The sequence below is a fragment of the Neolamprologus brichardi genome, chromosome 8, assembly GCF_056152115.1.
Source record: "Neolamprologus brichardi isolate AB-2024 chromosome 8, ASM5615211v1, whole genome shotgun sequence".
In the NCBI taxonomy this organism is placed as follows: Eukaryota; Metazoa; Chordata; class Actinopteri; order Cichliformes; family Cichlidae; genus Neolamprologus; species Neolamprologus brichardi.
The window spans coordinates 7,323,281-7,348,710 of NC_142111.1; the positions used below are offsets into that span (position 1 = coordinate 7,323,281).

Below are 25,430 nucleotides of genomic sequence, written 5' to 3' on the forward strand. Positions count from 1 at the left end.
TTCTCAGTCTTTTCTTTGTGGCGCTCAAAGCGCAACACAAAGTAATTTTCTTCTATCTATCTATCTATCTATCTATCTATCTATCTATCTATCTATCTATCTATCTATCTATCTATCTATCTATCCTTTATATATTATTTTAAACATATGTTCTCATTTAGATGTGTATGGACCTGGCAGGGCAGGAGGAGAACATGGCATCAGTGGATGCAAATGTAGTGTTTGCTTTGCTTTGATTCGTGGATCATGTGTGTGGGGCTGTGGGATCATTTTGGGAAGTTTTTTGTTTATGTCTATGTGCGGAATACTGCTGTTAGATCAAGGTTTAGGGGTTTAACTTTGATTGGGGAAGGTGGCTGAATAATGAGTTAGATACTCCAATATATTTGAATGAATGAATGAATGAATATGACTAATTAATGGATGAACGAATTAATAACTTTACCAATTACTGACACAGGAGATGGATAAAGCCGATACCCAGACATGAAAATAAAAAATATCCATCCATTACTTGTTTCTTACTAGATTATGTAAGTTCTTCAAATGCAATTCTTTTTCACCACAAACAGATGCTGTTTCAAGTGAAAACTCCCTTCGTTATAGGTTAGGTGCAATGAAAAATCATAAAAATCGAATATATTTCCACATGCAAGCCCCTCTGTCGCTTCTGATGATTCGTTTTCTGGTTAAAAATACGATTTCTAAAGGACCTTCGATGTATTCAAACTGTCTAGCAAGCAAGAAAAAACCTTTGATTTGCCCTTATTCAGCTAGTGTTAAAGCATGCAGACAATAAGCGCGGTGAGGAGGACGGGTGGACGAGGCTCTCTCCGTGGTTCTGAAAGACTCTATCCTCTGTCCAAGGTTCTTATTTCGTGTGGTTTCTTATTTTGCCATTCTCACACACAGCTAAAATACGCAATGGTGTGGACGATGCAGATGTTTGGTTTGTAAAGGTCTATCGGAAGAAGATGCGAATGTTTGATGACTTGATCGATTTTTTCCCCTTTTGTTTTCTGATTTATAAACGATGAGTTGTGGCTAAAACGATAGCATAATTCTCTTTCTTGTCGTTGAAACTAGTTAAACAGTAAGCATGAAGGTTGTATCTGGTTTAAAAGTTTGCGGGGAAACCTGTTAAACTGACTTTTTTTTTCGCTTGTACTTGCCTTAACTGGTAGTCACACTGGGGGCCGCTGCAGTGACGATCACATACACACTCACAAATAGGCTGTTTAGTCGATCGCCGAGTGTCTCGGATTTAGCTAGCCGCAGGAACAGCTGAGGAGAAACATAACAGCTACATAACCATCCCACTCGGACCTGCCGGTTTGCTCTGGAGACGGTTTAACCAAGCGGGTGTTATGGCTCAGAGTGAGAATATCTTTCTCAAGGCAAAACACCGGACATTCAGCGGACTCACTGAAGGTAACTGACTGCCTTTAGCTTCTTTAGCTCTGCCGGCTAGTCAACTTCTGTGAGCTAACTTGGCAGCACCGGTGACACAGGTTGTTGGTGGCTACAGGTTAATATTCTGACAGAGGGAAAGCTGTCACTTAGGTTTGCGTAGCTTTCTTTTAACCAACAAGCTGACACTGTCAAACACAGGAAGACAGAGTGGCTAGCTAGCTAGCTCGTGTTTACAAAATTAAAAGTAGGGAGCGTGGCAATCTTGTTCTTGCAAAGAATCAAATCGGGGCAATCCGTAAACACAGGGGTTGTGGCTATTTCGATTTGCATTTGTTTCTAACTCTGGTGCAGAAGAGCTACAGAGCTGAGTATTCATCCATGCAAAACTTACAAATAAAACCCATGCTTGACTTTGGCTGCAGTCTGTAATTAGTCATTCATTTATAGCTAAATCAAGCCCTGTCCTCGAAGGTTGAGGCAGACTTCTTTCAGTCGAAAGTGTTTTCTGTGCCTCGGAAGAAACTGAAGGGTGAATTAGATTTAGATGGTTTACTCTTAAGTGGCATAGTACAGTCCTGCCGTTAAGAAATTCAAATATTGAAAACATGATCACAGCGCCCACAGCTATGTGTTTATGAGCTGCTGCCCCTCCTGTTTGTTTTACTTTATTTAGCACCCCCTGCTGGAAGCAGGCTAGTATGAGGAAACTGGGGGACAGAAATTGAGATCTTCAGTATTTTATTATTTGCAGCCCATTCACTTTCATCTGAAATGGTCATAAGTTTTGTTATGTGGAGTCCACGCAGTGGCCGAAATCAGTGCGATTGGTGTTTGACTTTGCAAGAAGGCTGCTGCTTATCTCTGGGTGTGAGAGCACTGCCAGTTTCTTTTCTTTTAACATATGCCATTAAAATAGACACATACCTGGCTTCACAGAGTAAAAACATGTTCACTATAAAGTGTCCTGAATCTAATAAAAAGGTTTATTTATTCATTTTAATGAGGTCAGTTAAATCTTTTGTATCTGTTAGAGTTATTCAGTACTCAGGGGCAGGACCAGCATTTTAAGGGACATATGTTTGCATATTGAACTTGCCTGTTTCCTTTGCCAAGAATATTAAATCCAAAGTTTATATTTTCAGGAAGCAAAATTCACATCAAAGCATATTTAAAGCTGGTGCAAAATTAAAAAGCTTTCTGTCAAACAATGAGTTCAAAGATGTGAAAGTTATTTGGTTTTAGGAGGTTAGTTCACAGCTATAAAAGTGTACCTGAAGCATTTCAGTGGGTGGCTCCACGGTGTACTGGTTAACACATTCGCCTTGCATGCAGAAGATCCCCAGTCTGACACCAGGAGGAATTGCAAACACAGTCTGAGAGGGTGGTGCAGGATAAATGGGAGGATTTTGTCAGAAAGGGCATCCTGTGTAAAACAAATCTGTGCCAAGTCATGCAGATCTATTCACTGTGGTGACCCCTTGGGAAATGAGGTAGCGGGTAGAAATACCAACAACTGAAACATTTCAGTGCCGATGTCAATATTGACATTTCTGTCAAACTTATTTAAACATGGTAACCTGGCAATGCACTCTAATCCGGATTGGCTGGCACACCTTCTCCATACACTGGTCTTAAGTGGAATTTAGTGAAAGTACTTTCATTTTGCATATGCAAATATAAAATTATCATCAATAGGGGGCTTCCACATTTTGCTAACCTTCTACTTAGTGGTTTTATTTATTTAGAGATGTTAGATCACTCTATTGATACCTGAGAGGAAGAGAGAGCCAGAGTGAGTGAGCTCTGACTTTGGGCATTACAGAGGCTGGAGCTAATGGCACAATTTAATTCCACACCGTGGTCCTTCACCACACTAAATATCCCCTTTAGATTTAGCATGGGGGAGATTCAGGAGAGGAAAAATCATTAGAAAGTATGTGTTGTTTTATGTCACTCTCCATTTTTCTGTGGCCCCTGAGTACCCCCCGGCCTCACACATCCACAGCTCCTCTCCCTGCTCTGGCAAACTTTTGAGGATTTTTCAAAACTGTGCAATGGGTGGTGTTTGGCTCAGAGCTGGAGGTCAAGTTACACTTTAAAATGCAGCTTTAGTCTTTATCCTCTCAAGAAGTAAAAATGCTGACAGACTGTCACAGCCCACTAAGATAAAATTAGGCTTTTTCCACCAAACTTAAGAAGGACTTTTATGCTCATTTCCATATTTTTATTTGTGAACTGTTTGCATGAGTCACAGTTCAAAATGATGCTTATTTATCAAACAGTGGCAGCCCCTCACTGCTCTCTGTCTGAAACAAGCCTTAGCTCCCTTCCCCCAGCTTTTAAGCAATGGTACTATGCAAAAGTCTTGAGACACACACATTTCTTTATCTTTATGCAAGGAACATCTGCAAACATCCATGGGAAAATGGTATATAAGGAAAACAGTTTGTACAATTCTAACAAGCTTAAAAGTCCATATTTGGCAGCGTGTTTGAGATCATCCTCATGCTCAAAAATGAAGCTGTTGGAAGTCTGACACTTTCCAGATGGTATTGCATGGTGGATTGAAATCTGATGGTGCTTTTCTGCACTCATAACTCATCAGTTTTGACAAGAAACAAACACCTCTGGCTGAAATGCATTCCCAAACCATGATGCTCACTGCTTTATGTCTCTCCTTACCAACTCTGTACATGTTGATGGTGATTTGAACCAAACTTGGATTCATAACTCCATGAGACCTGTTGTAAGAGACTTTCAGTCTAGTTATTGTATAATTTGGCATACCTCATACCCTTCTTGACAAACATCATTGGATAGAGACTATTTCTCATGAGGCGTCAGTGAAGCAGATGGATGAACTGAAGGGCTAGGTCCCATGTCAGATCTTTGTTGGATTTTTGCTCTTTTGGATTCTTGGATTTGTTTCTTTTGGATACTGTTCATGCTGTAGCTCAGGCACCATGTTCATTCACTCATGAGCTGCTGTAACATGAATCAAATGGCTGAATTGCCACCTCAGCATGCAGTCAGGTGCTATGGAGTCTTGTTAATGACCTGCTAATTTTATTCAGGTGTGTTGCAGCAGGGACACATGGAAAAGTTTCAGGACACCGGCCTTCGAGGACTGGAGTTTGAGACCCCTGCTGTAGATAGTCTTTTTTTTTTTTTAAAGTGTCTGCTACTTTTGGGCTTTTTCCAGTTTCCTCAAAATTTTGTATGGACACACTGCGCACCATGCCAACATATACCAAGTTTTTGGCTAATAGGTTTTTGGTTTTTGCAACAAACTGCTGGTGCCTCTCTCGATCCATTCTCTTCAAGTTATTCCATTTAGCCTACAGCCAATCCCAGCTACCATAGGCTGTTTGAAAAAACAGCCTATGGTAGTATTGTAGTTGTCCAAAGCACAACTTTGAATGCTGAAAGTCTCAAACGGTTGCTCAAGACCACTTTAAAAAGAAACAGAAAAGTCTGCCTCATTGGGAGCAAAATATGAAGACGTTAGGGATTGCTTAAGACCTTCGCACTGCGTTCTATATATTGCTGAAAGTCTGGAAAAGATATATTAGGTGCTTCTAAACTTTATGTTACATTGATATGGCCAGCCTCAGGTTGAATTCAAAATTCATCAACAGCACTCGCTGTGTAGTATAAGCTGAGATCAAGGCTGGGCTTGTTTGGATCGAGGCATTCTAAAGTAATCGGGTTGATGGTGATGATAATCATAAAAGCAAAATGTGTCATAAATGTCAATTACACCGAGTTCGTCATTGTTGAGATTTTATGAGTTTTCCTCCCGGGAGCAAGGGAGCAAGGCAATTTTTGTTTCTCTTTTTTGTTGCTCTTTCTTTTCTTATCTTTGCTCGAGTTTCTCTGGAGGACAGAATTATCGCCGACTCATTTGGGAGAGTGGTACATGGAGAGCATGTTAAACACAGGATGCTGAACAGTTACAAGCCCCCGCTGAGTGAGAGTGAGGGGATTTGTGCAGAATGCAGATGCGGGCTCTCCACGATGACAGCGCAGTGCATAACTACAGTGGTACTGCTTCCACATCCTCCGGAAACTCACCGAGTGGACTAGAAAGCTGTTGTTTACACCTGCTCTTAGTATCTGTCTGTTTCGGGGGAAACGGCGAGCCTCCATTTCCATATTACTTTGGCGGGCGTCCTTCATGTCACGCCTTGTCATTACCATCAGCCAAGCCTCACTGAGTGTCTGCTTGTCTCTTTTCATGGAAAGGTGGGCACTGTTTGCCTTGTAAATGAATATTTGAGAGTGACTAGATTGTAGGGCCCTTCTGTTGCGTAATATCAGGATTATGTAAAACACTTGTTCTTTGCCATTCATCCTCTAACGTGTATCTCGCTGTTAATTATTTAGCATTGGTTACTCACAGGGAGAGAGCACGTACATCTCTTCCCCGCCGACGAGGTTTAATTCCCAGTCCTACATCCTGATCCACGGCGCTTTTAACTAATCAAGTGTTGTGCCAATTCCAAGAATGAATATGATGAGGTTTTCACAGCAGGCCTTCCACCGATAAATGAGTAATGCTGTGGTCACACCTAATTCATGAAGCTTTAATGTTTCTGCTCATTACATTTTTGTTTTTTTTGGGTTTTTTTTTAAAGCATCATATAGTTTATTGGTATAGAAACACCAATGTTATATATTTATATATATATATATATATATATATATATATATATAAAAACACCCAGCACACCCCTGCGGGCGGTTTATCCTTCAAGCTCGGGTCCTCTACCAGAGGCCTGGGAGCTTGAGGGTCCTGCGCAGTATCTTAGCTGTTCCCAGGACTGCGCTCTTCTGGACAGAGATCTCCGATGTTATTCCCGGGATCTGCTGGAGCCACTCGCCTAGCTTGGGAGTCACCGCACCTAGTGCTCCGATTACCACGGGGACCACCGATACCTTCACCCTCCACATCCTCTCGAGCTCTTCTCTGAGCCCTTGGTATTTCTCCAGCTTCTCGTGTTCCTTCTTCCTGATATTGCTGTCATTCGGAACCGCTACATCGATCACTACGGCCGTCTTCTTCTGTTTGTCTACTACCACTATGTCCGGTTGATTAGCCACCACCATTTTGTCCGTCTGTATCTGGAAGTCCCACAGGATCTTAGCTCGGTCATTCTCCACCACCCTTGGGGGCATTTCCCATTTTGACCTCGCGACTTCCAGGTTATACTCGGCACAGATGTTCCTGTACACTATGCCGGCCACTTGGTTATGGCGTTCCATGTATGCCTTGCCTGATAGCATCTTGCACCCTGCTGTTATGTGCTGGATTGTCTCTGGGGCATCTTTACACAGCCTGCACCTGGGGTCTTGCCTGGTGTGATAGACCCCAGCCTCTATGGATCTTGTACTCAGAGCTTGTTCTTGTGCTGCCATGATTAGTGCCTCTGTGCTATCTTTCAGTCCAGCTTTGTCCAGCCACTGGTAGGATTTCTGGATATCAGCCACCTCCTCTATCTGCCGGTGGTACATACCGTGCAGGGGCCTGTCCATATATATATATATATATATATATATATATATATATATTATTAGGGGTGCAACGATACACAAAATTCACGGTTCGGTACTTTGGTGTCACGGTTCGATATTTTTTCAATACAAAAAAAATGTTCATGCCTTTTTAATTAGTCATTTATTAAAATTATAAATATATTTTAACTCAAAAGTACAGTTTTTAAATTTAATTTCGCTGAAACAACAAAGTAGTAGAAAAAAATCTATCTGATCGAGAAATCACTCATCGTTGGAAAAAGAGAGTTTATTACAGAGAAATGGCTCTTTCCAAAATAAAAGCTACACTATACGCTTCTTCTGGGCTATATTCTCAGCAGCATATTAAACATATCAGGTCACCATAAGGAGAATCACGTGCTAACGGCTGTCTAAATGACTCGGGTAAAGTTTGTAGCATGCGTGCTTGTTGTTTTTGTCTGCTTCCACTTGTCTTTGCACTAGGATGATGTCAGAGTAAATGTGCAGTCATATTCCTTGTGTTCCCACTAGTGCTGTCAGCTTTAATCTCGTTGAAATGACGTTAACGCCACAACACGGCAAATCTCCGTTAACGAGCTACCCCGGATCGCCCCGTGAGTGGGGCTGGACGGCCAATACGTTAACGAGCTAACTGCGCTAACACACTAGTTCCCACCCATGTAATTGAGCATTGCTGGCACATCCAACATACTGTTTTACTTTTGTCCATGACGCGCTTACCTTCAGGGTCATACGTCACATGAAATTAGGGTGGGGGAGGTTCAATTTTGCCACGTTGCAAGGAGAGCTTAACTTCTGTCTCGCTAGCTTGCCCTGCGCTCAGATCCACTGAGCTCTCAACACAAACAGCATCGTCAGAAGAAAAGTTGATAAAATAAATTTTGTATTGTTCGATACATATGCATACCGAACCGAAAGCACTGTATCGAACTGTTCAATATCGATACGAGTATCGTTGCACCCCTAATATATATATATATATATATATATACACACATACACATATATATATATATATATATACATACATATATATATATATATATATATATACACACACACACACAGTGGGGCAAAAAAGTATTTAGTCAGCCACCGATTGTGCAAGTTCCCCCACTTAAAATGATGACAGAGGTCAGTAATTTGCACCAGAGGTACACTTCAACTGTGAGAGACAGAATGTGAAAAAAAAAATCCATGAATTCACATGGTAGGATTTGTAAAGAATTTATTCGTAAATCAGGGTGGAAAATAAGTATTTGGTCAATAACAAAAATACAACTCAGTACTTTGTAACATAACCTTTGTTGGCAATAACAGAGGTCAAACGTTTACTATAGGTCTTTACCAGGTTTGCACACGCAGTAGCTGGTATTTTGGCCCATTCCTCCATGCAGATCTTCTCAAGAGCAGTGATGTTTTGGGGCTGTCGCCGAGCAACACGGACTTTCAACTCCCGCCACAGATTTTCTATGGGGTTGAGGTCTGGAGACTGGCTAGGCCACTCCAGGACTTTCAAATGCTTCTTACGGAGCCACTCCTTTGTTGCCCGGGCGGTGTGTTTTGGATCATTGTCATGTTGGAAGACCCAGCCTCGTTTCATCTTCAAAGTTCTCACTGATGGAAGGAGGTTTTGGCTCAAAATCTCACGATACTTGGCCCCATTCATTCTGTCCTTAACACGGATCAGTCGTCCTGTCCCCTTGGCAGAAAAACAGCCCCATAGCATGATGTTTCCACCCCCATGCTTCACAGTAGGTATGGTGTTCTTGGGATGCAACTCAGTATTCTTCTTCCTCCAAACACGACGAGTTGAGTTTATACCAAAAAGTTCTGCTTTGGTTTCATCTGACCACATGACATTCTCCCAATCCTCTGCTGTATCATCCATGTGCTCTCTGGCAAACTTCAGACGGGCCTGGACATGCACTGGCTTCAGCAGCGGAACACGTCTGGCACTGCGGGATTTGATTCCCTGCCGTTGTAGTGTGTTACTGATGGTGACCTTTGTTACTTTGGTCCCAGCTCTCTGCAGGTCATTCACCAGGTCCCCCCGTGTGGTTCTGGGATCTTTGCTCACCGTTCTCATGATCATTTTGACCCCACGGGATGAGATCTTGCGTGGAGCCCCAGATCGAGGGAGATTATCAGTGGTCTTGTATGTCTTCCATTTTCTGATGATTGCTCCCACAGTTGATTTTTTCACACCAAGCTGCTTGCCTATTGTAGATTCACTCTTCCCAGTCTGGTGCAGGTCTACAATTCTTTTCCTGGTGTCCTTCGAAAGCTCTTTGGTCTTGGCCATGGCGGAGTTTGGAGTCTGACTGGTTGAGGCTGTGGACAGGTGTCTTTTATACAGATGATGAGGTCAAACAGGTGCCATTCATACAGGTAACGAGTGGGGGACAGAAAAGCTTCTTACAGAAGACGTTACAGGTCTGTGAGAGCCAGGGATTTTCCTTGTTTGAGGTGACCAAATACTTATTTTCCACCCTGATTTACGAATAAATTCTTTACAAATCCTACCATGTGAATTCATGGATTTTTTTTTTTCACATTCTGTCTCTCACAGTTGAAGTGTACCTCTGGTGCAAATTACTGACCTCTGTTATCATTTTAAGTGGGGGAACTTGCACAATCGGTGGCTGACTAAATACTTTTTTGCCCCACTGTATATATATATATATATATATATATATATATATATATATAATAATTTAATTAATTAGTGGGGGGGTGTTCAATTAAAAATGTAAACTATAGTTTTCTTCATCACTGTGTCACACAAATTCGGTTAAGCTTCAGGGGTATTGCAGACTGACTCAATTTTGTTGTCATTTTATTGTGGTTTTTCACAAACCCACGTGGCTTTGAAGATGGCGACTGACAGCAAGTGGGCAAAACCTTGAGGACCATCTTTGAAGCAACCGCTTAAATGCAACAGTATCACATGTTCATATGCAAACAATGCTTTTGATTGTACTGCAGTATTCAACCACTGTTTACTTGGTGTGCTTGTCACTACCAATGCATGCCATCTCAGAGGTCCTCAGTTGGTTTCAGGTCCTGTTGTCACTTTTATTTGCACCAAAGCAGATAAAATGGATTCACAAATGTTTGTGGTTACTAACTGGACAGATTGATATCCATGAAGTTAAGCTGAATTCCTGTTATGCTGTCATGATACAGCGTTCCCTTAATTTGTTTTTTGAGTGTTGCAATTAGAAGAGGTAATTTGTTCACTAGCTGGTGGTTTCAAGATGGCTTTTTGAAACCACCTCGGGCACACACTGTTTACTGCCTCACATGTGATTGGTTAATGGAACTCAAGTGACAAAGTGGAGGATACACAGAAATCTAAAGGACTGCACTTGATTATTGTAGTGATTTGCACTCACTAGTGCTCTAACTGTGTGTTACAAACTGAATAACAGAGCTCTGGGCACACAGTGAGTCCCAGGAGAGAGAAAACAAGGGGTTCAGTTTTTAACATCTGAACTATAACCTCGTTCATATGCAGCAATGAATAATCCGACCTTGTAAACTGTAGTTAATGGACAAAATAGATGGATTTTAGCTGATCAGTTGCAGCTGTTCAGTCATTAAATTTTTCTGATTCTTTAGCTCTATTTCTTATTATATTTCTATGTGAAACAGTAGTCTTACAATACACAATAGCTAACCTGACAGTGTAGGTTTTGTATCTTAAAAAATCCCTAGTGCTGTGGCCCCAGCGGTTGAGTGGTTTAGGCCTGGTGTGCTGCTGGGCTTCAGTACTATAGTGAAAACCCTGTTATTTTTTATTTTTTTGAGATTAGTCATTTGCTTTGCCGCATTAACTGATTCTTTTTTCTTTTATCTGGGGGAGGGGAGTCACCAGAGAGCTCAGCTCAGCTTATCAACTATTTATTTATATATATATATATATATATATATATATATATATATATATATATATATATATATATATATATATATACAGTGCTGTGCAAGCATCTCAAACCACCCCTCACTTATTTACTTCCAAGGAGCCAGACTTACCTGTATTTGTTTTTTAAGTTGTCATTGAGCAGTAGTTCTTCAGACTTTATCAGGGCTCGCAAAATTGCTAGCCCGACGTCCCGGGGCTAGCGATTTTTCCAGTCGGGCTACCAAAATCTAACTCAGCCCTGCCCGTCGGGCTATCATAGGAAGGGAAATATACGTCTGCGCGTTTACATTCTTTCGCCAATGTAGCTGACTAATTATGTCATTGGCATCGATGAGTCACTGTCAATATGTGACATATTGAAATCGCGTTTGAATTTGCACTTGCTTTTTGCTTTCACTTTCATTTTGCGATCGCGCGAACTGTGTGTAGAGAGCAGCAGCACTGATTGGTGAGTGACGATTATTTGCGCACCAATTCTCTGACATCGTCTTATCACTCATTAGCTTACTATTCAAACGCGACAAGTGAAATCTCTCGCAGAAAGCTTAAACATATGAGAGGTTGAGTGCGCAAAGAATCGCTGACCGTTATGTAAGTACGTGTGTAAAAGCAGCAGGATTTACGCTGGTATTTTAGTTCTGCTGAGCCAAATAAGACAGGTCAGGGTGAAGAAGGGGCAGCCAAAGAAAAGCTTACCACAAAACGGAAAAATTATGACAAATCAGACTATGAGGCAAAAAGAAAGCGCAGTTTTTTTGGTTTCATGGACAAAAGAATTTCTGTGGCTGGAATATGACAAGCTAAATAACATGATGTTCTGCCAGGTGTGTTGTGAGTTTCATTTGATTTCTGAGTCAACAAGTGCCTTTGTTACTGGGACCAGTAATTTTAAGAAAGACCCCATCAGGACCCATAAGAAATGCAAGAAATGCATTATTGCCCAGTGTGCAGTATCTTTCCCAGAACAAACAGCAATTGCAAAAAACATACTAAAAGTAAACCAAGCACAACAAGAACTCCTGAAAAAGCTGTTTAGAACAGCGTGCTATATTGCAAAGAGTGAACTACCATTGGCAAAATTTAGCAGCCTTTGCAAACATCATAAAGCAAATGGCCTAGATCTTGGTTCCACTTACTTCTTACCCGTGACTTCAGTGGAAATTTCAGATTCATGTTCTATACAGTTCTTACAAGTTCATAGAAATTTCTGTTCAATTTGAACCAAGTATTTGAGTTGATGGTTGTAATTTCTATACAGTTGTTGTGATTTGTATTTTAACAATTTTTTGATTATTTTTTGTTTCCGTTACAATATTATACTTTAATGTATAATATTGTAATGGAAACAAAACATTAAAAAATTGCTTTCTTTTTTATTCGGGCTACCAAAAACAGAAGAATGCCTGCCTGAAGGGCTACCAGAGATTTTGAAATTTTGTGAGCCTTGCTTTATGAAAGTCTTTCAAAGTTTTTCTTTGGACGTTGGCTGCTTTTTCACAATTTTCAGTCCAGTTCTTGGTCTTGACCAATTTCAGAGGAATGTTTTTCTGTTTATTTGTTCTGTGAATCAGACAACTTCGCAAAGATCTGTTAGAAGATTTTTTTTTTAAAAACAGACATAACACAAAAGCACATAATTTGCTCTGTATTCCTTAGTTGAGTCAGCAAATAATACATGACGTAACAGTTTAAGAGGCATGAAATACTATGCAGTTTTTTCCCATGAGTTGTTAGCATCAAACTTGCATGTTTTGGCATGCTGTGCTGTGTGTCCTGAGTGGAAGACAAAAGTGTGGCACTCCTAAAAGCTGTCTACACCAGATGAACAGTATCTGAAAGACATAGTAAAAACCTTAAAACAAAACAAAAAGAACAGCAAAGATCTGACACAGAGCCTGAGAGATGCATCTGGCTCTTCAGCTGATCCGTCTGCTGTTCACTGAAGCTTCATCAGAAATGATGAGGATGGAATTAAGAAAAAAACATTTGAATTTGGATTTGAATCCATCGTACAATACTGTCTTGAAAGCATCTGATCGGCGACATCTTCCCTTTTCAGCATGACAATGATGTGAAGTAGTGAATTTCAGGTGTACTTCAGCTGTTTCCTATAATGCACAACAATTAACTGAGTAACCTGCATTATCGTAATATTTAGCTAAAAGAAGCTTTATTCTCTTTTCGTTTTAGACGCAGAGCACAAATGGACTGGACCATTTTTCTTCATCCAAGCTGCAGACCCCCAGCTTGGGCTTATGAAGGCCTGGAGGGACGGCGACTGTGACGGCGGGGGGGAAGAATGGGCTGAGGAAGTGGAGCTCACTAAGCAGGCCGTGGAGGCCATTAACCAACTCAGACCCAGGCCGAGATTCATGGTGCTGTGCGGCGACTTGGTCCACGCCATGCCAGGTAGGGGTTAGAGCACAACAAAGAAACATTTACAATTCTTTAAAAATGTTGCAAGGTTACTAAATGATTGTGTTAGTGGTGTAATATTTTATAAAAATGAAGAGGTAGGCTTGACAGTTTTTCACACGGTAAAGTTTTACCGGGCAGTCTTTGTCATTTTTCAAGGAATCAGAGATTTTTCAACAGGTGTTTAGGGAAAGCACAGAGCGTCCTTCCTGCTGTTCCTTCGTAATGAAACTCTGAAGTGCATCGCCTTTCGCTAAACACTAAATTACTTTTAACTTAACTGAGCGAAAGCACAACAGCCAAAAGAGGAAAAAAAGAAAGCCACAGCAGCGATGAGAGGTTCCCAGTGGATGTACAGCCATATGGACAGGAAAAACAAGATAGCAGCATCAACCAGTCTGACTGCCAATTATCTGCGAATGTTTGGGGACATAATGTGAACTCACAGATGCCGAACTGCATGAGATTTAGCTCCGCTTAGCCTCTTATGGTCTGACCAGATTATACAGTAGCGGTCCCGGGAGTGCTATCCCATCGCATCTGGGATGTCACTCCAGCCTGTTCAAAGGCTGCACGTATTTCAAAGTGTTCAAAATGTCTTTCCCAGGTTACAGATAACAGCATATTATTGAGAACCACACGCTGTGATTTCATGCACTGAACAGCATTTCAACAATATAGCTTGCTTCATACTTCATTTGGTAATTTTCTCCGTACGTATTTGTTGAGGAAAGAATACAAACTGAATGACTTCGTTAAGATGTAAGTGATCCGTCTAGACTGTTTTGGTCTAAGTTGATGTGAGACGTCTGCCATTTTGGCATCTTTGAAGCAGATGTGAAGAACAAGGGGTGGATCCGACTAGGCAACTGAGGGACACTGAATACTAATACCCTGCTTTATTGTCCTTTTTGACGATTGGGAACCATAAGCCACAAAATGAACCTCATTTTGTATTTAATAGGATTTGAAAGTAGTGTTTGAGACGATCAACTCTGCAATAAAGTGTTTATTGAGGTAATAAAAAGGGGCTCTTGAAAGTCTTCCCATAGACTTTCTTTTTGTACCCACAAGAGTCGCCCCCTGCTGGCTAATTCTATTTCACGGTGCACTGTGCTTTTCTTTTTTGACAAGATTCTCAACACCACTGTCTGAAACGTAAACCCAAACCATGACAGAGCCTCCACTGTGTTTTACAGATGGTTGTAGACACCCACTGTTGTATCACTTTTTCTTTTCTTTTTCACTTTTTCAGTTTTCTGAGTTTTTTAGGGACGCGCACAACATGCTGAGATGCTCCATATTCAATGTTTTCAGCTACTTTGGGAGACAAAGAAATGTGTTTTTGTAAAAGGCTGTCAGAAATAAGGATTCTGCACAGTTATGTGAGGACACAGCATTGGTTCACCAATCATTTCATTGGAATGAAAATGAGTGAAAAAGCAGCAAATGTCCACAGGAAAAGGTCTGAAAGACTTTCAGAAAGCCTGGAGAACAATTGCTCAGGACCACTTTAAAAAAAATTGCAACTCAGGCTCTCAGAAGAAAGTGTGAAGAAATGAGGGATAGTTCAAGGTTTTTTTTCACAGTTCTGTATAGGGATGGGTATCGTTTAGGTTTTATCCGATAACGGTGCCAAACCGGTACTTTTGAAACGGTGCCGGTGCTTAAACGGTGCTCAAACCGGTGCTTAAAGAATGGAGAACAAAAAATTGGTCCAAAAACCTCTCATGTTCAGCTGTTTTTTTGTAAAAAGATAACAATGTTAGCCTTTTCTGCAGCTATGGGGCATATATGGTATCATTCTTGGCTGGAAGCAGTGCTTAAACAATGGAAAAAACACAAACTTTGTCCAAAAACCTCTCATGTTTAACTGTTTTCCACTTTTTCTTTGGTCATTTTAGCCTTTTTGGCCAGAGTGAAGGGAGTATCTGCCATCAAACAAGAAGACAGGCGCATGTAGCTATGATGATGTTTGCTAGTTCACCTTACATGCATTAATGTAATAATGTGGTTAGCCTACTCAACGTAAATTACACACGAACAACATTAAGCTACTCACACAGAGAAGAACGGCTGCTGCCGCCATCATCATCCGTCATCATTTCTGCTACACTGGCAGGGCTAGGGGCCAGGACTCTCCTCTTCGGGTTTTTGGGGGATGTTGCTAACTCCGGGTCCGATAACAGGCAACCCACCCGCAGTAGATGTGCACGGTGTGAGGTCTCGCAGCAAGCTATCAAATACGGCGCATTTCTCGGCTTTTAAAAAAAAATGCTATGCGTTGCCAGGTGTTTCATCGGATTTGAGGTGTTACCTCCTTTGCACAGTATCACAGTATCACCTTAAAGCACTTGTTGCAGGCTGCTGAGTTTGCATCTTTTGCTGTGAAGTACAGCCAGACTTTTGACCGCTTCGCCTTGGGCACTTTTAATCTGTAGGTCTGCTCTAAAAGAACATACGTACCTGGGCCCGTCTACTATCCTCGGAAACGTAAAATGATTGGCTAGAATCTAAAGTGCTCAGGGAAAAAAAGCACCGAAATAAAGCACCGAAATGTGCGCTGCTTTTCGGTCTGGTTACTACCGTTTATGTCAGAACCGGTGCCATCATGGCACCGGATACCGGTACCCATCCCTAGTTCTGTATAATGTAAACTGTGTGCTTATATTTGCCTTTATAAGCTGAAATGTTACTAAGTTTAAAACAGCTGCTGCATTGTGATCTAAACTGTGAACGTATCATTTCGGTCTGATGTTTGACTGGTGTTACTGTACGAAACAGGCAGATCTGACTCTACTTACACTTCTCCCACTGTGGGTTTTAACTTATGATATGATTAGACTTAAGGGAAGCCTCGACATCCCCGATAAGTCCCTTTAACCCAGTATGAAATACATCAGTCATAATGGTAAAACAGTTATGCTTTTTCTGTTAAGCATGGTCACAAAGAGTGCAGGGCTCGCCTGAGCTGAAAAATCAGCACATGTATGCGTCTCTGCTAATATTAAAATGGCAACTGCCAAGCATATAACAGACATGTTTTTTTTTTCAAATTCAGACTCATTTCCCATGTGTGGTTATTAGTTATGTGTGAGTGAACATGTATATCATTGTTTGTCTTGAGTTTTAAACCCACCCCAGTGCAGCACCTTACATCTGTGTCCACTGCTGCAGATGTTTTCAAGAGAAACAGAGTTTTGTGATATTTATGCAAATGTTGAATGTAAACATATATATATTGAGATAACCCTGCTCTAATTCATTTATTCCACGAAGAACATCAGCTTTGGGACTGTTCAGCCTCAGAATAGTTTTTACTGAGGGTAGTGAGGTAGGTTTGAGCATTAGCTTTCTTCTGTTTCCCAGCCAGAGTCTGTAAACAACGTATTCCCATTTGACAGTAGCTGATATTTATCTATGAAAAGCAGAAGGATTCTGTCTGTTCTCACGATGCTGATGCTGATTAGGATTTCGGCTATCGATCAGACCAGACAGGCTTTAAATTCTCGCCCAATTTAAAGGAATCTGTGCGAGAAAGCTGCCGCTGTGTTGCGGTGCTACGACTCTTGCAGCTTGAAGGCAAAAAAAAAGAAAGAAAGTTAGTTCTGCCCATGAAGTCTAGTTTGAACACATCAGACCCCCCTGTGACAGCATGCAGTATTTATCTATAAAAAACACCTGGGTGCCTTCAAGCTATTTGCAGGAAGAGAAGATTTTTCTTTCACTTATTTTTTATATTGTTATTTTTTTTAGTTGAATTATTCAGTAGAAGTCTGCTAGCTGCAAATGAAGGTTTGTTAGGCTATAAACAGTATATGTGAATGGGCTGCACTTGATTCTGTCTCTGTCCTATTCTCTGAGGTAAAGATTGTAGCTATCTTGAAAGCAGCACAGCAAACCTGTGTGTGTGTGTGCGTGTGTGTGTGTGTGTGTGTGCCACAGTGGCAGCTGGTTACCCCCAATCCTGTCACCTGATGCTTTCTGAATCGTAACTGAATTTGAAAAAAGCTGGTTACCTTAGAAATGCCTGAATGTGGAAACGCCACAGTCCCTGTGTTGCCCACCTCGTCTGATACCGAGACACCAGGTTTGACTTCTGCTGCGTCCAGTCCTCCTCTCTGCTTGTCTGTTTCAGTAGAACGTTGGATGATTTACACCACATAACCTTTTAAATAGAAAACAAATTATTATACTCTTAAGGTAAAGACATCAAATTTACACTTTAGCTGAAGACGACGGCTCTGTGTTCTTGATTTTCGGAGTGTGCAGTCTGACTTTACAACAGGTTATGAGGATTAATGCTTGATGCAAAAAAGCGCCGCAAGCCGTTAACCAATGCAGACTAACTTTGCATGAAAATTAGGGGTCTAAAGTTTGGCGCCTACCTGCCTGGCTGGCCTCCAGGAAGGGACACTGAGAGAAATCAGCAAGCAAACCTGTCTCCCTCCATCTCTGCATGTCCTTGCTCTTTCTCTCTCTGGGCTCTGGTGACATGTTTGATTGGATCGTGATGAAAGTTTTATTCTGCCTAATCCTGGAGACCATGTAAGATATTAAAGCCAATAAGAATATTTATATGTGGAGCAGTATGCCATTAGTAAAATGTCCTTCTGCTCCCCATTTTCTAAAATTTGACTCGAAGCAAACTATTCATATTCAGCAGAGATGTGGTTTGGCTTAGTCACAGAGGTACTCTTCTTCTCCCCCCCCCCCCCCCCCCGTCCCTTTTCTTTTTCTTTTTCTGGGTCATAATGACCACCAATTTTAGCTGCACAGCCACAGTCATGAACCCTCCCGGAGCTGTCTCCCACTATCATCTAGCTGAGTCTGGCTGTAGGCATCCAAGTCTCCTTATTATGCCCATGACTGCACCATTTAAACCAAATATCCGAATCCAGTTACCCCCCCGACACACACACACACACACTCGTCCCCATGTTCCTGCCATCTCCCCTTATGATCACTCACATTTGGAGGTCAAAGCGCGACCTACTTCGCATGTCGTCGTACAGTAAATAGTGTAAGCATCAGGTTTAAACCTAAAGACCTCAGGGACCTTTAAACGCCGCGGCGTCAGCTGCTGTTACTGTCAGCACCAGTAGAGCAGGTTGTGCGTGCCATCCTCATTACTCGCCACGTCTGTCACTCGGCTGGCAACTGGGCCGCCGCATTGGTAGGAAGGAGGGAAATGGGTATTATAGCCGAAGCTGCTCCTTCCGTCTCTCGGCTGACATTTCCCCTTAAACTGTTTATTTACAATACAGAATGAATGTGTGGCGGCCAGGGGAAGCTGGCTGTCAACCGGCATTGTCAACGCCGCTGCCTGTCGGCGACAGGAAATTGGCAACTGTATTTCTGCTCCTACAGATTTCATCTCCCTTCGCCGTTGCTCCTCACAGTGTCTTTTTCTTTTCGGTCTCTTTCCTCTATTATCTGTCTGCTCTCTTTAGTAAACAGCTGCGGTAACATGCCTCATACCCTATTTTGACAACCTTCATTTGCAAGTCTGACACATACGCAAACATGCTGATTAATTCTTGCCTCTGATGAATCTGTTTGAAGCATCTATGTGAATTAACTGTGTGTTGAGGGTGTAAAGGTCCTGTCTTGTAATTGTTAGGGAAGAAATGTATGTGTGTGGGTGTAAGTGTCAGTTTCAGGTTTAAATTTATACTGTAGGAAAACTGCGGGCTAAGTGGTGATGTCTTGGTATAACAAATTATCTTCCTTCTCAAAGACTTGGGCGGACTGATGGATTTGTTTGCGTCCCATCGCAGTGGTCCACAAGGAGCGACCCATTCCCCAAAACAAAAAGTTGTGGAAAGAAACGCGGGCCAGTGTCTCATCTAACAACGTCATGTCATCCAGACCTTTACTGATAGCACATTCCCTGATTCTAATTCCCTATCTCCTCTCCTCCACAACCCCCCAAGAGATGCTTTCTCTTCTCAAGGACTTCCTTCAATCTCACCTAATTTTCTGTCTGCCGTTGCCGCCTCTCCCTCGCTTAATTTCACTTTCCCGTGTCTTTCTCTCACTTACTTTCAAAGCTGACAAATGAAGAGAATAAGGAGTAGGAGGGGGTGGGGGCAGCAAAGGGAGGTGGTGGGGTGGGCGAGCTAGATATAGAGCTGATTAGATTAGAGAAACATGCTGGACTTGACACTCTGCTAATGAGCACTACAAAGGATTCAAGCTGTGTCTCTGGGGGTTCTTGAAGGATGTTACGCATAATACAGCAGGGAGAAATGTTTAAGTACGCATGTACACGCCTGTGTGCAAAACTCGGAAAGGTGAAGGAGAAGTTGCCTTGGGACTTCCCTGTCCCCTCTCTGTATTTGTGGAAACTAAAGGTGTACTAACTGCAGTTTTCTTGGGTGATTTAAACATTAGTTTTTTCTTTTTTTTTTGGTAAAAGTCTGACCTCACAGTTGATCCACTGATCAATCCGGTGACTGGATTGATCAGTGGATCAAGTGGAATCACCAGTTGATTTACTGACTGATATATCTCTACATGCAATAGAAATACATATGTAATCTCTGTAGGACTCCAAAGAATTCAAAAAAGAGAGTTTTGGTGCCTTATCCTAGGGCTGTGCGATATGACCAAAATCTCATATCCCGATATAAGAATTCTATCGTCCGGATAACGATATAAATCACAAAAATGTAACATTTTCTGTAAATTATGTGAATCTCGGGCAGCTCGACTTGCGGGAAGTGTTTCCAGCTGCGCGTCATGTAGCTGGAGTCGAGTGTTTTAACCGATGCATGAAACTACACATTTTTAGACATAAGTTGTCTGGCCGCCGTTTTCTTTGTGAGTATTTATTACACGGCGTGCTGCGGGGAAAAGCCTGTTCTAACGTTTGAGTCTAAGGTTTATTTTTTAGCACCTGGCGGCTCTTTTTGCTTCTCATCCGTAAATAATCTGCTCTTTCACGTGATTCAGTTTATTTTGAAAAGTCTCAACATGATCTTGAGCTTTATTGTGTGGAACATAAACAAGCGGACACGCGATGGTGTTACCGTCGTTGTTACTAACCACAATGCATAAAACAGGCGTTTGTCCGTCCGTAGTGTGGTTATATTAAATATAAGAGAAAGAGAGAACTTTAAGAAATGAATATAGCCACTACAATGACCATCAAAACGATGAAAAAATATTGCCGTAAACAGTTAATTTTGCGACACCACGAAACAAACGATAGCGTAAAATGAAACGATAGACGTTTTTATATTGTCATCCGATATATATCGTTATATCGAACAGCCCTAACTTATCCGAGTCCAAATTATGGTAGCAGTGTGATTAAATATAGTAGTCTAGACATTCTTTCCGTGAGCCACATCCTCTGGGGCTGAAGGTCGGAACAGCGATAAACACTTTTGTGTTTTTGCATTGGCTGCTTCTTTTCAGGCATAATGTTGTCTTAATCAGATCTGGGACTGCTTTTTGGGTGACAGAGAGCTCCACTCAGTCCCTAATACTATCTTATAACTTTTAGGCCTGCTGCCCTTTCAAAGAAATTAATTTCAGACACGTCCCTCAGTGATCCCACCTGTTGAGTTCAGTTGCAAGCTTTACACATCTTCATCTTTTTTGGTAAGGCAGCATTAGGTAAGGTCACTAGTAATGATGAGTCTGCGCTTTTGGAAGAACAAACTAATCACAGTAATTGTAATGCACGGTTGATGCTCTCTAACAGAGAAAAAGTGAAGACACAATGTTACCTTTAACCAGTGCAGGCTTAAAAATGATTGAAACTGTAGAAAATTAATTCTTGAGGTTATCTTTAGCAAAGAAATCGCAGCATGTTTCAGATGATAGTTCACAAGTTTTGGAGTTTAAAGTGTTTTTCTGTGAATTTCTTCTCAGCCATAATTAATGGTATAAAAATACTCACTGTGGCTGCTTCTCAAAAAATCTTTACTTGTGTTCATGGAGTCCGGCTTCATGGTTCTGGACTGCAGCTATTTGTCCTGCTTATGAAGCTGTTCTCCACCCGAGTCGTGTTGCAGCTTGAAGCAGATCTATTATCACAAGCTGCAGTCCATGCCTGCTTAGTTAGTTGCATCCATGATGCTTTCAATGGTGGAACGAGAGATGCTCTGGAGAGGCAGCTGAATGTTAGCTTGGTTACCAGCAACTAAACTTTCAAAATACCCTCACAACCACTTTATTGGGAACACCTGTAAATGCAAATATCTAATTAGCTAATGACATGGAAACAACTCGATGCATTTAGGCATGTAGACACAATAAGGTCATGATTTACTTTATGACCACAGTGTACCCATCTTCTGATGGTTGTTTCCAGCAGGATAATATTCCATGTCACAAAGCTTAGTTTTTCTTAAACTAGTCACTTTAACATGGCATTGTAAACGGATGGCCTTCACGGTCACCAAATCTCAGTCCAATAAAGCAGCGGTCCCCAACCTTTTTTGCGCCCGACAATATTTTCATGGACCGGCCTTTAAGGTGTCGCGGATAAATACAACAAAATAAAACTAGTACCGGTACCGAAAAAAAGAAACTTTATTCATAACACACGTGAAAAGACCAAGGAAAACCGAGTAAACGATAAAAACTATAACAAAATAACACTGAAAACCGATTAAAAACCCTGAAAACTATACATTTCACACCTGAGCCTCAACTCTCGCGGCCCGGTACCAAACGACTCACGGACCGGTACTGGTCCGAGGCCCAGGGGTTGGGGACCGCTGCAATAAAGGACCTTTGGGATGTAATTTGTGGATGCGCAACCAACAAATCTGCAGCAACCTTGTTGAATCTATGCCACGAAGCATTAAGGCTTTCCTTACTGGTCCAATCCAGTACTAACAAAGTGTACCTAATAAATCAGCCTGTGAGTATAAATTTAAGGGGGCTGTCCACTAGTATTAGTACAGTATAGTTTGTACAGGGCAGATATATCAGTTGCCAATATGTACTTGGGCAACTGTAGAAAACACTATTTACCTCATTTTATGTTTGTGAGATTGTATGAAGTATTTAATATAACATCTTCACTAAGATCTTGCCAAACACCAGTGCCACATCAGCACAAACACAACATGTCGATGCATGCTTGAGTTAGTCACAAATATAGAGGCCACAAAATACAGTGGTAGAAAATGTATACAACAGCAAGACCCCAGGCACTGAGGACTCGACAGCCAGTCTTTAAAGGAAATTGAGAGAAGTGTTACAGTGTTGGACAGGCTCAATGAGAACCTGCCAAAGTCTCCTGTCAGGGTTTGAGAATCAGTGTTGCAATCTCATTAAGTGAACAAGGCCTTTCAGTTAGAGCCCCACGGGGAGTGGAGAGCAGCATTGTGTTTTTATTTGCGTATACCCTACATGTGCTGCATATTGCAGGGAGGAAAGTAGGGCAAGACAATGCTGGCGTTAAAAATGTTTGTATGAAATGGAATTGCTCGCTATTTCTTATATATGAAAAATCCTTATCATTTATTTAATGTAATGATGCACAACACATCTGCTTTAACTACTTCTTTCATATTTTATACGTCCATTTGGGCAAATTACATATAGTGCTATTAAAAAGGGAAGTGAAGAAGAACGTAATGCATGACTAATGTAACCAGATAATTCTAAATTAAGATTTACACCAAATAACCGAGAGAGAGATTGTGGTATATTGAAGACACAGTGGTTGTTCCTGTTTGCTGCTACAGACAGAAAAAAACCCATCTGTGACTTAAAAATAATTTCCTTTCAAGTGCAGCAACACATCTTCATCCAAACGAGCTGCAGTTGTTTCACTGAGCCTGTTATCTTACTGCAGTCACTCACACAACACATCACTGTTAGCTGAAGCAAGATATCTTAAATGCAGATGGGGCTTGGATGAGGATTGGTTCGAGCTGTGTCTCAGAGATTGTTGATTCATGCTTGTACTATGTCAGCAGATGGCTGTAATTGAGGGCAGGCAGGTGGTGGTGTGAGGAAGCAGAAGGCAGCACAGCGTCCCTGCCACTGTGTGTCGCAACCAGTGCTATTTATTCACATTTATTTATCAGGAGAAACGCAAGTGTGGCTAGATGCTGTTGTTGAGCCCAAAATCCAGTACTTTTGATAAGTGTGAACGTTGCATAGGGTAGTCAAGCACAGCGTGACAGTCAATCTCAAAGGGCAGAGGACGTCAACATCTTTCGACTATTGTTGTCGTTCTCTCCGGTCTCACAGAGACACTGGATGTTTTACAACATATTTGGAAAAAGCCTCCATTTCTGCACCACCTCATAAATCTGTGCGTTTTTCCGATTTCGACTCTCGCATCTGCTACCGTGCATGACAGATGAGGTTTCCAGACAGACGCGAATGTCGAATAAATCCAAAACAGCGGTGGAAACTTGAAGGAGTACTCAATTATAAAGTTAGCTGTACAAACTTTATCAGTTGTTTTACATTTTCAAGCCTGTTCAAGTGCTCGATAGAACCTGAGTCCCAGAAATGTTGGGACACTGCGCAAGATGTAAATAACAACAGAATGGAATGATTTGCAAATCTCACAAATGCAGATTTTATTCACAGTGGAACATAGAAAACATGTCAAATGGTTAAACTGAGTCATTTTACTGCTTCATGAAAAATATCAATAATAGCAAGTCGTCTGAAAAACATTGGGACAGGAGCAATAAAAGACTGGAAAAGTAAGCGCTGCTAAAAAGGAACAGCTGGAGGAACATTTTACAGTTAATTGGTTTAACTGTTAACATGTCAGCGTATGATCGAGTATTAAAAAAAGAGCATCTCAGAGATTTTCTGAAGTAAACATGGGCAGAGGTTCACCACTTTGGAGAAAAACTGAATCTACAAATGAAGGAACTCTCTCATCATCAACAGAGCATAATGTCATCAAATTATTCTGAAAATCTAGAGAAATCTCTGTGCATAATTGACAGGGTCAAAAATCAGAAGTGTATTGACTGAGGTTCTATCGAGCACTTGAACAGGCTTGAAAATGTAAAACAACTGATAAAGTTTGTACAGCTAACTTTATAATTGAGTACTCCTTCAAGTTTCCACCGCTGTTTTGGATTTATTCGACACTCGCGTCTGTCTGGAAACCTCATCTGTCATGCACGGTAGCAGATGCGAGAGTCGAAATCGGAAAAACGCACAGATTTATGAGGTGGTAGATCTTGTGCGCAGGCTCAGTCAGTGAGCAGTTTCCTGCAACATCAACAAATGCAGGTTAAGGCTGTATCATACAAAGAAGAAGCTTTATGTGAAAATGATCCAGAAACACTGCTGTCTTGACTAGATCCAAACTCATTTAAAATGGACCGAGGCAAAGCGGATAACTGGAAAGCATGGACACCGCGTCTTCTGGTCTAAGAGGAGAGAGACTAGCTGACTTGCTATTAGCATTCAGATAAAAAGCTTGCATCTCTGACAGTAAAACCTGTTCTGTAAATGTACACCTTTTATCTTCTACAAGGGGCGATCGTGGCTCAAGAGTTGGGAGTTCGCCTTGTAATCGGAAGGTTGCCGGTTCGAGCCCCGGCTTGGACAGTCTCGGTCGTTGTGTCCTTGGGCAAGACACTTCACCCGTTGCCTACTGGTGGTGGTCAGAGGGCCCGGTGGCGCCAGTGTCCGGCAGCCTCGTCTCTGTCAGTGCGCCCCAGGGCAGCTGTGGCTACAATGTAGCTTGCCGTCACCAGTGTGTCTGTGTCTGTGTGTGTGAATGGGTGAATGACTGAATGTGTAAAGCGCTTTGGGGTCCTTAGGGACTAGTAAAGCGCTATACAAATACAGGCCATTTACAATTTAATCCCAAAAAGACATGCTGACAGATTTCTTTCATTTCTTACAGCAGCATTTCTTTGTCACGTAGCAAAACTGAGACTTGCTGTCGAAATTGCACTTTTTCTTATATTAGGATATGTCAGGGATTAAATATGTAGTTGCATTGGATGTGTTGTGAATAATCTATTGTGAATGACATTGTTTTTATGTACATTTTGTAAAGCGTCCTAACTTTTTTTGGCATTTGTAATCGAAGATAAGAGTATGCAACATCGACACACACACAGAAACACACACACACAGAGGAAAGATCAATAGTATCTAATGTGGAATCTCCCTTGAT

General features: G+C 41.5%; 1 protein-coding gene across 1 annotated transcript in view; it reads left to right on the forward strand.

The window, feature by feature from the left end:
* Positions 1-1,210: 1,210 nt before the first annotated feature.
* cpped1 (calcineurin-like phosphoesterase domain containing 1) overlaps positions 1,211-25,430 on the forward strand; it is a 54,613-nt gene continuing 30,393 nt past the window's right edge. Inside the window, exons 1-2 of the mRNA XM_006800893.3 lie at positions 1,211-1,431; positions 13,073-13,291. Of these exons, the coding sequence (XP_006800956.1) occupies positions 1,368-1,431; positions 13,073-13,291 (283 nt within the window). The 5' untranslated portion in view covers positions 1,211-1,367. The remainder of the gene's footprint in view (positions 1,432-13,072; positions 13,292-25,430) is intronic.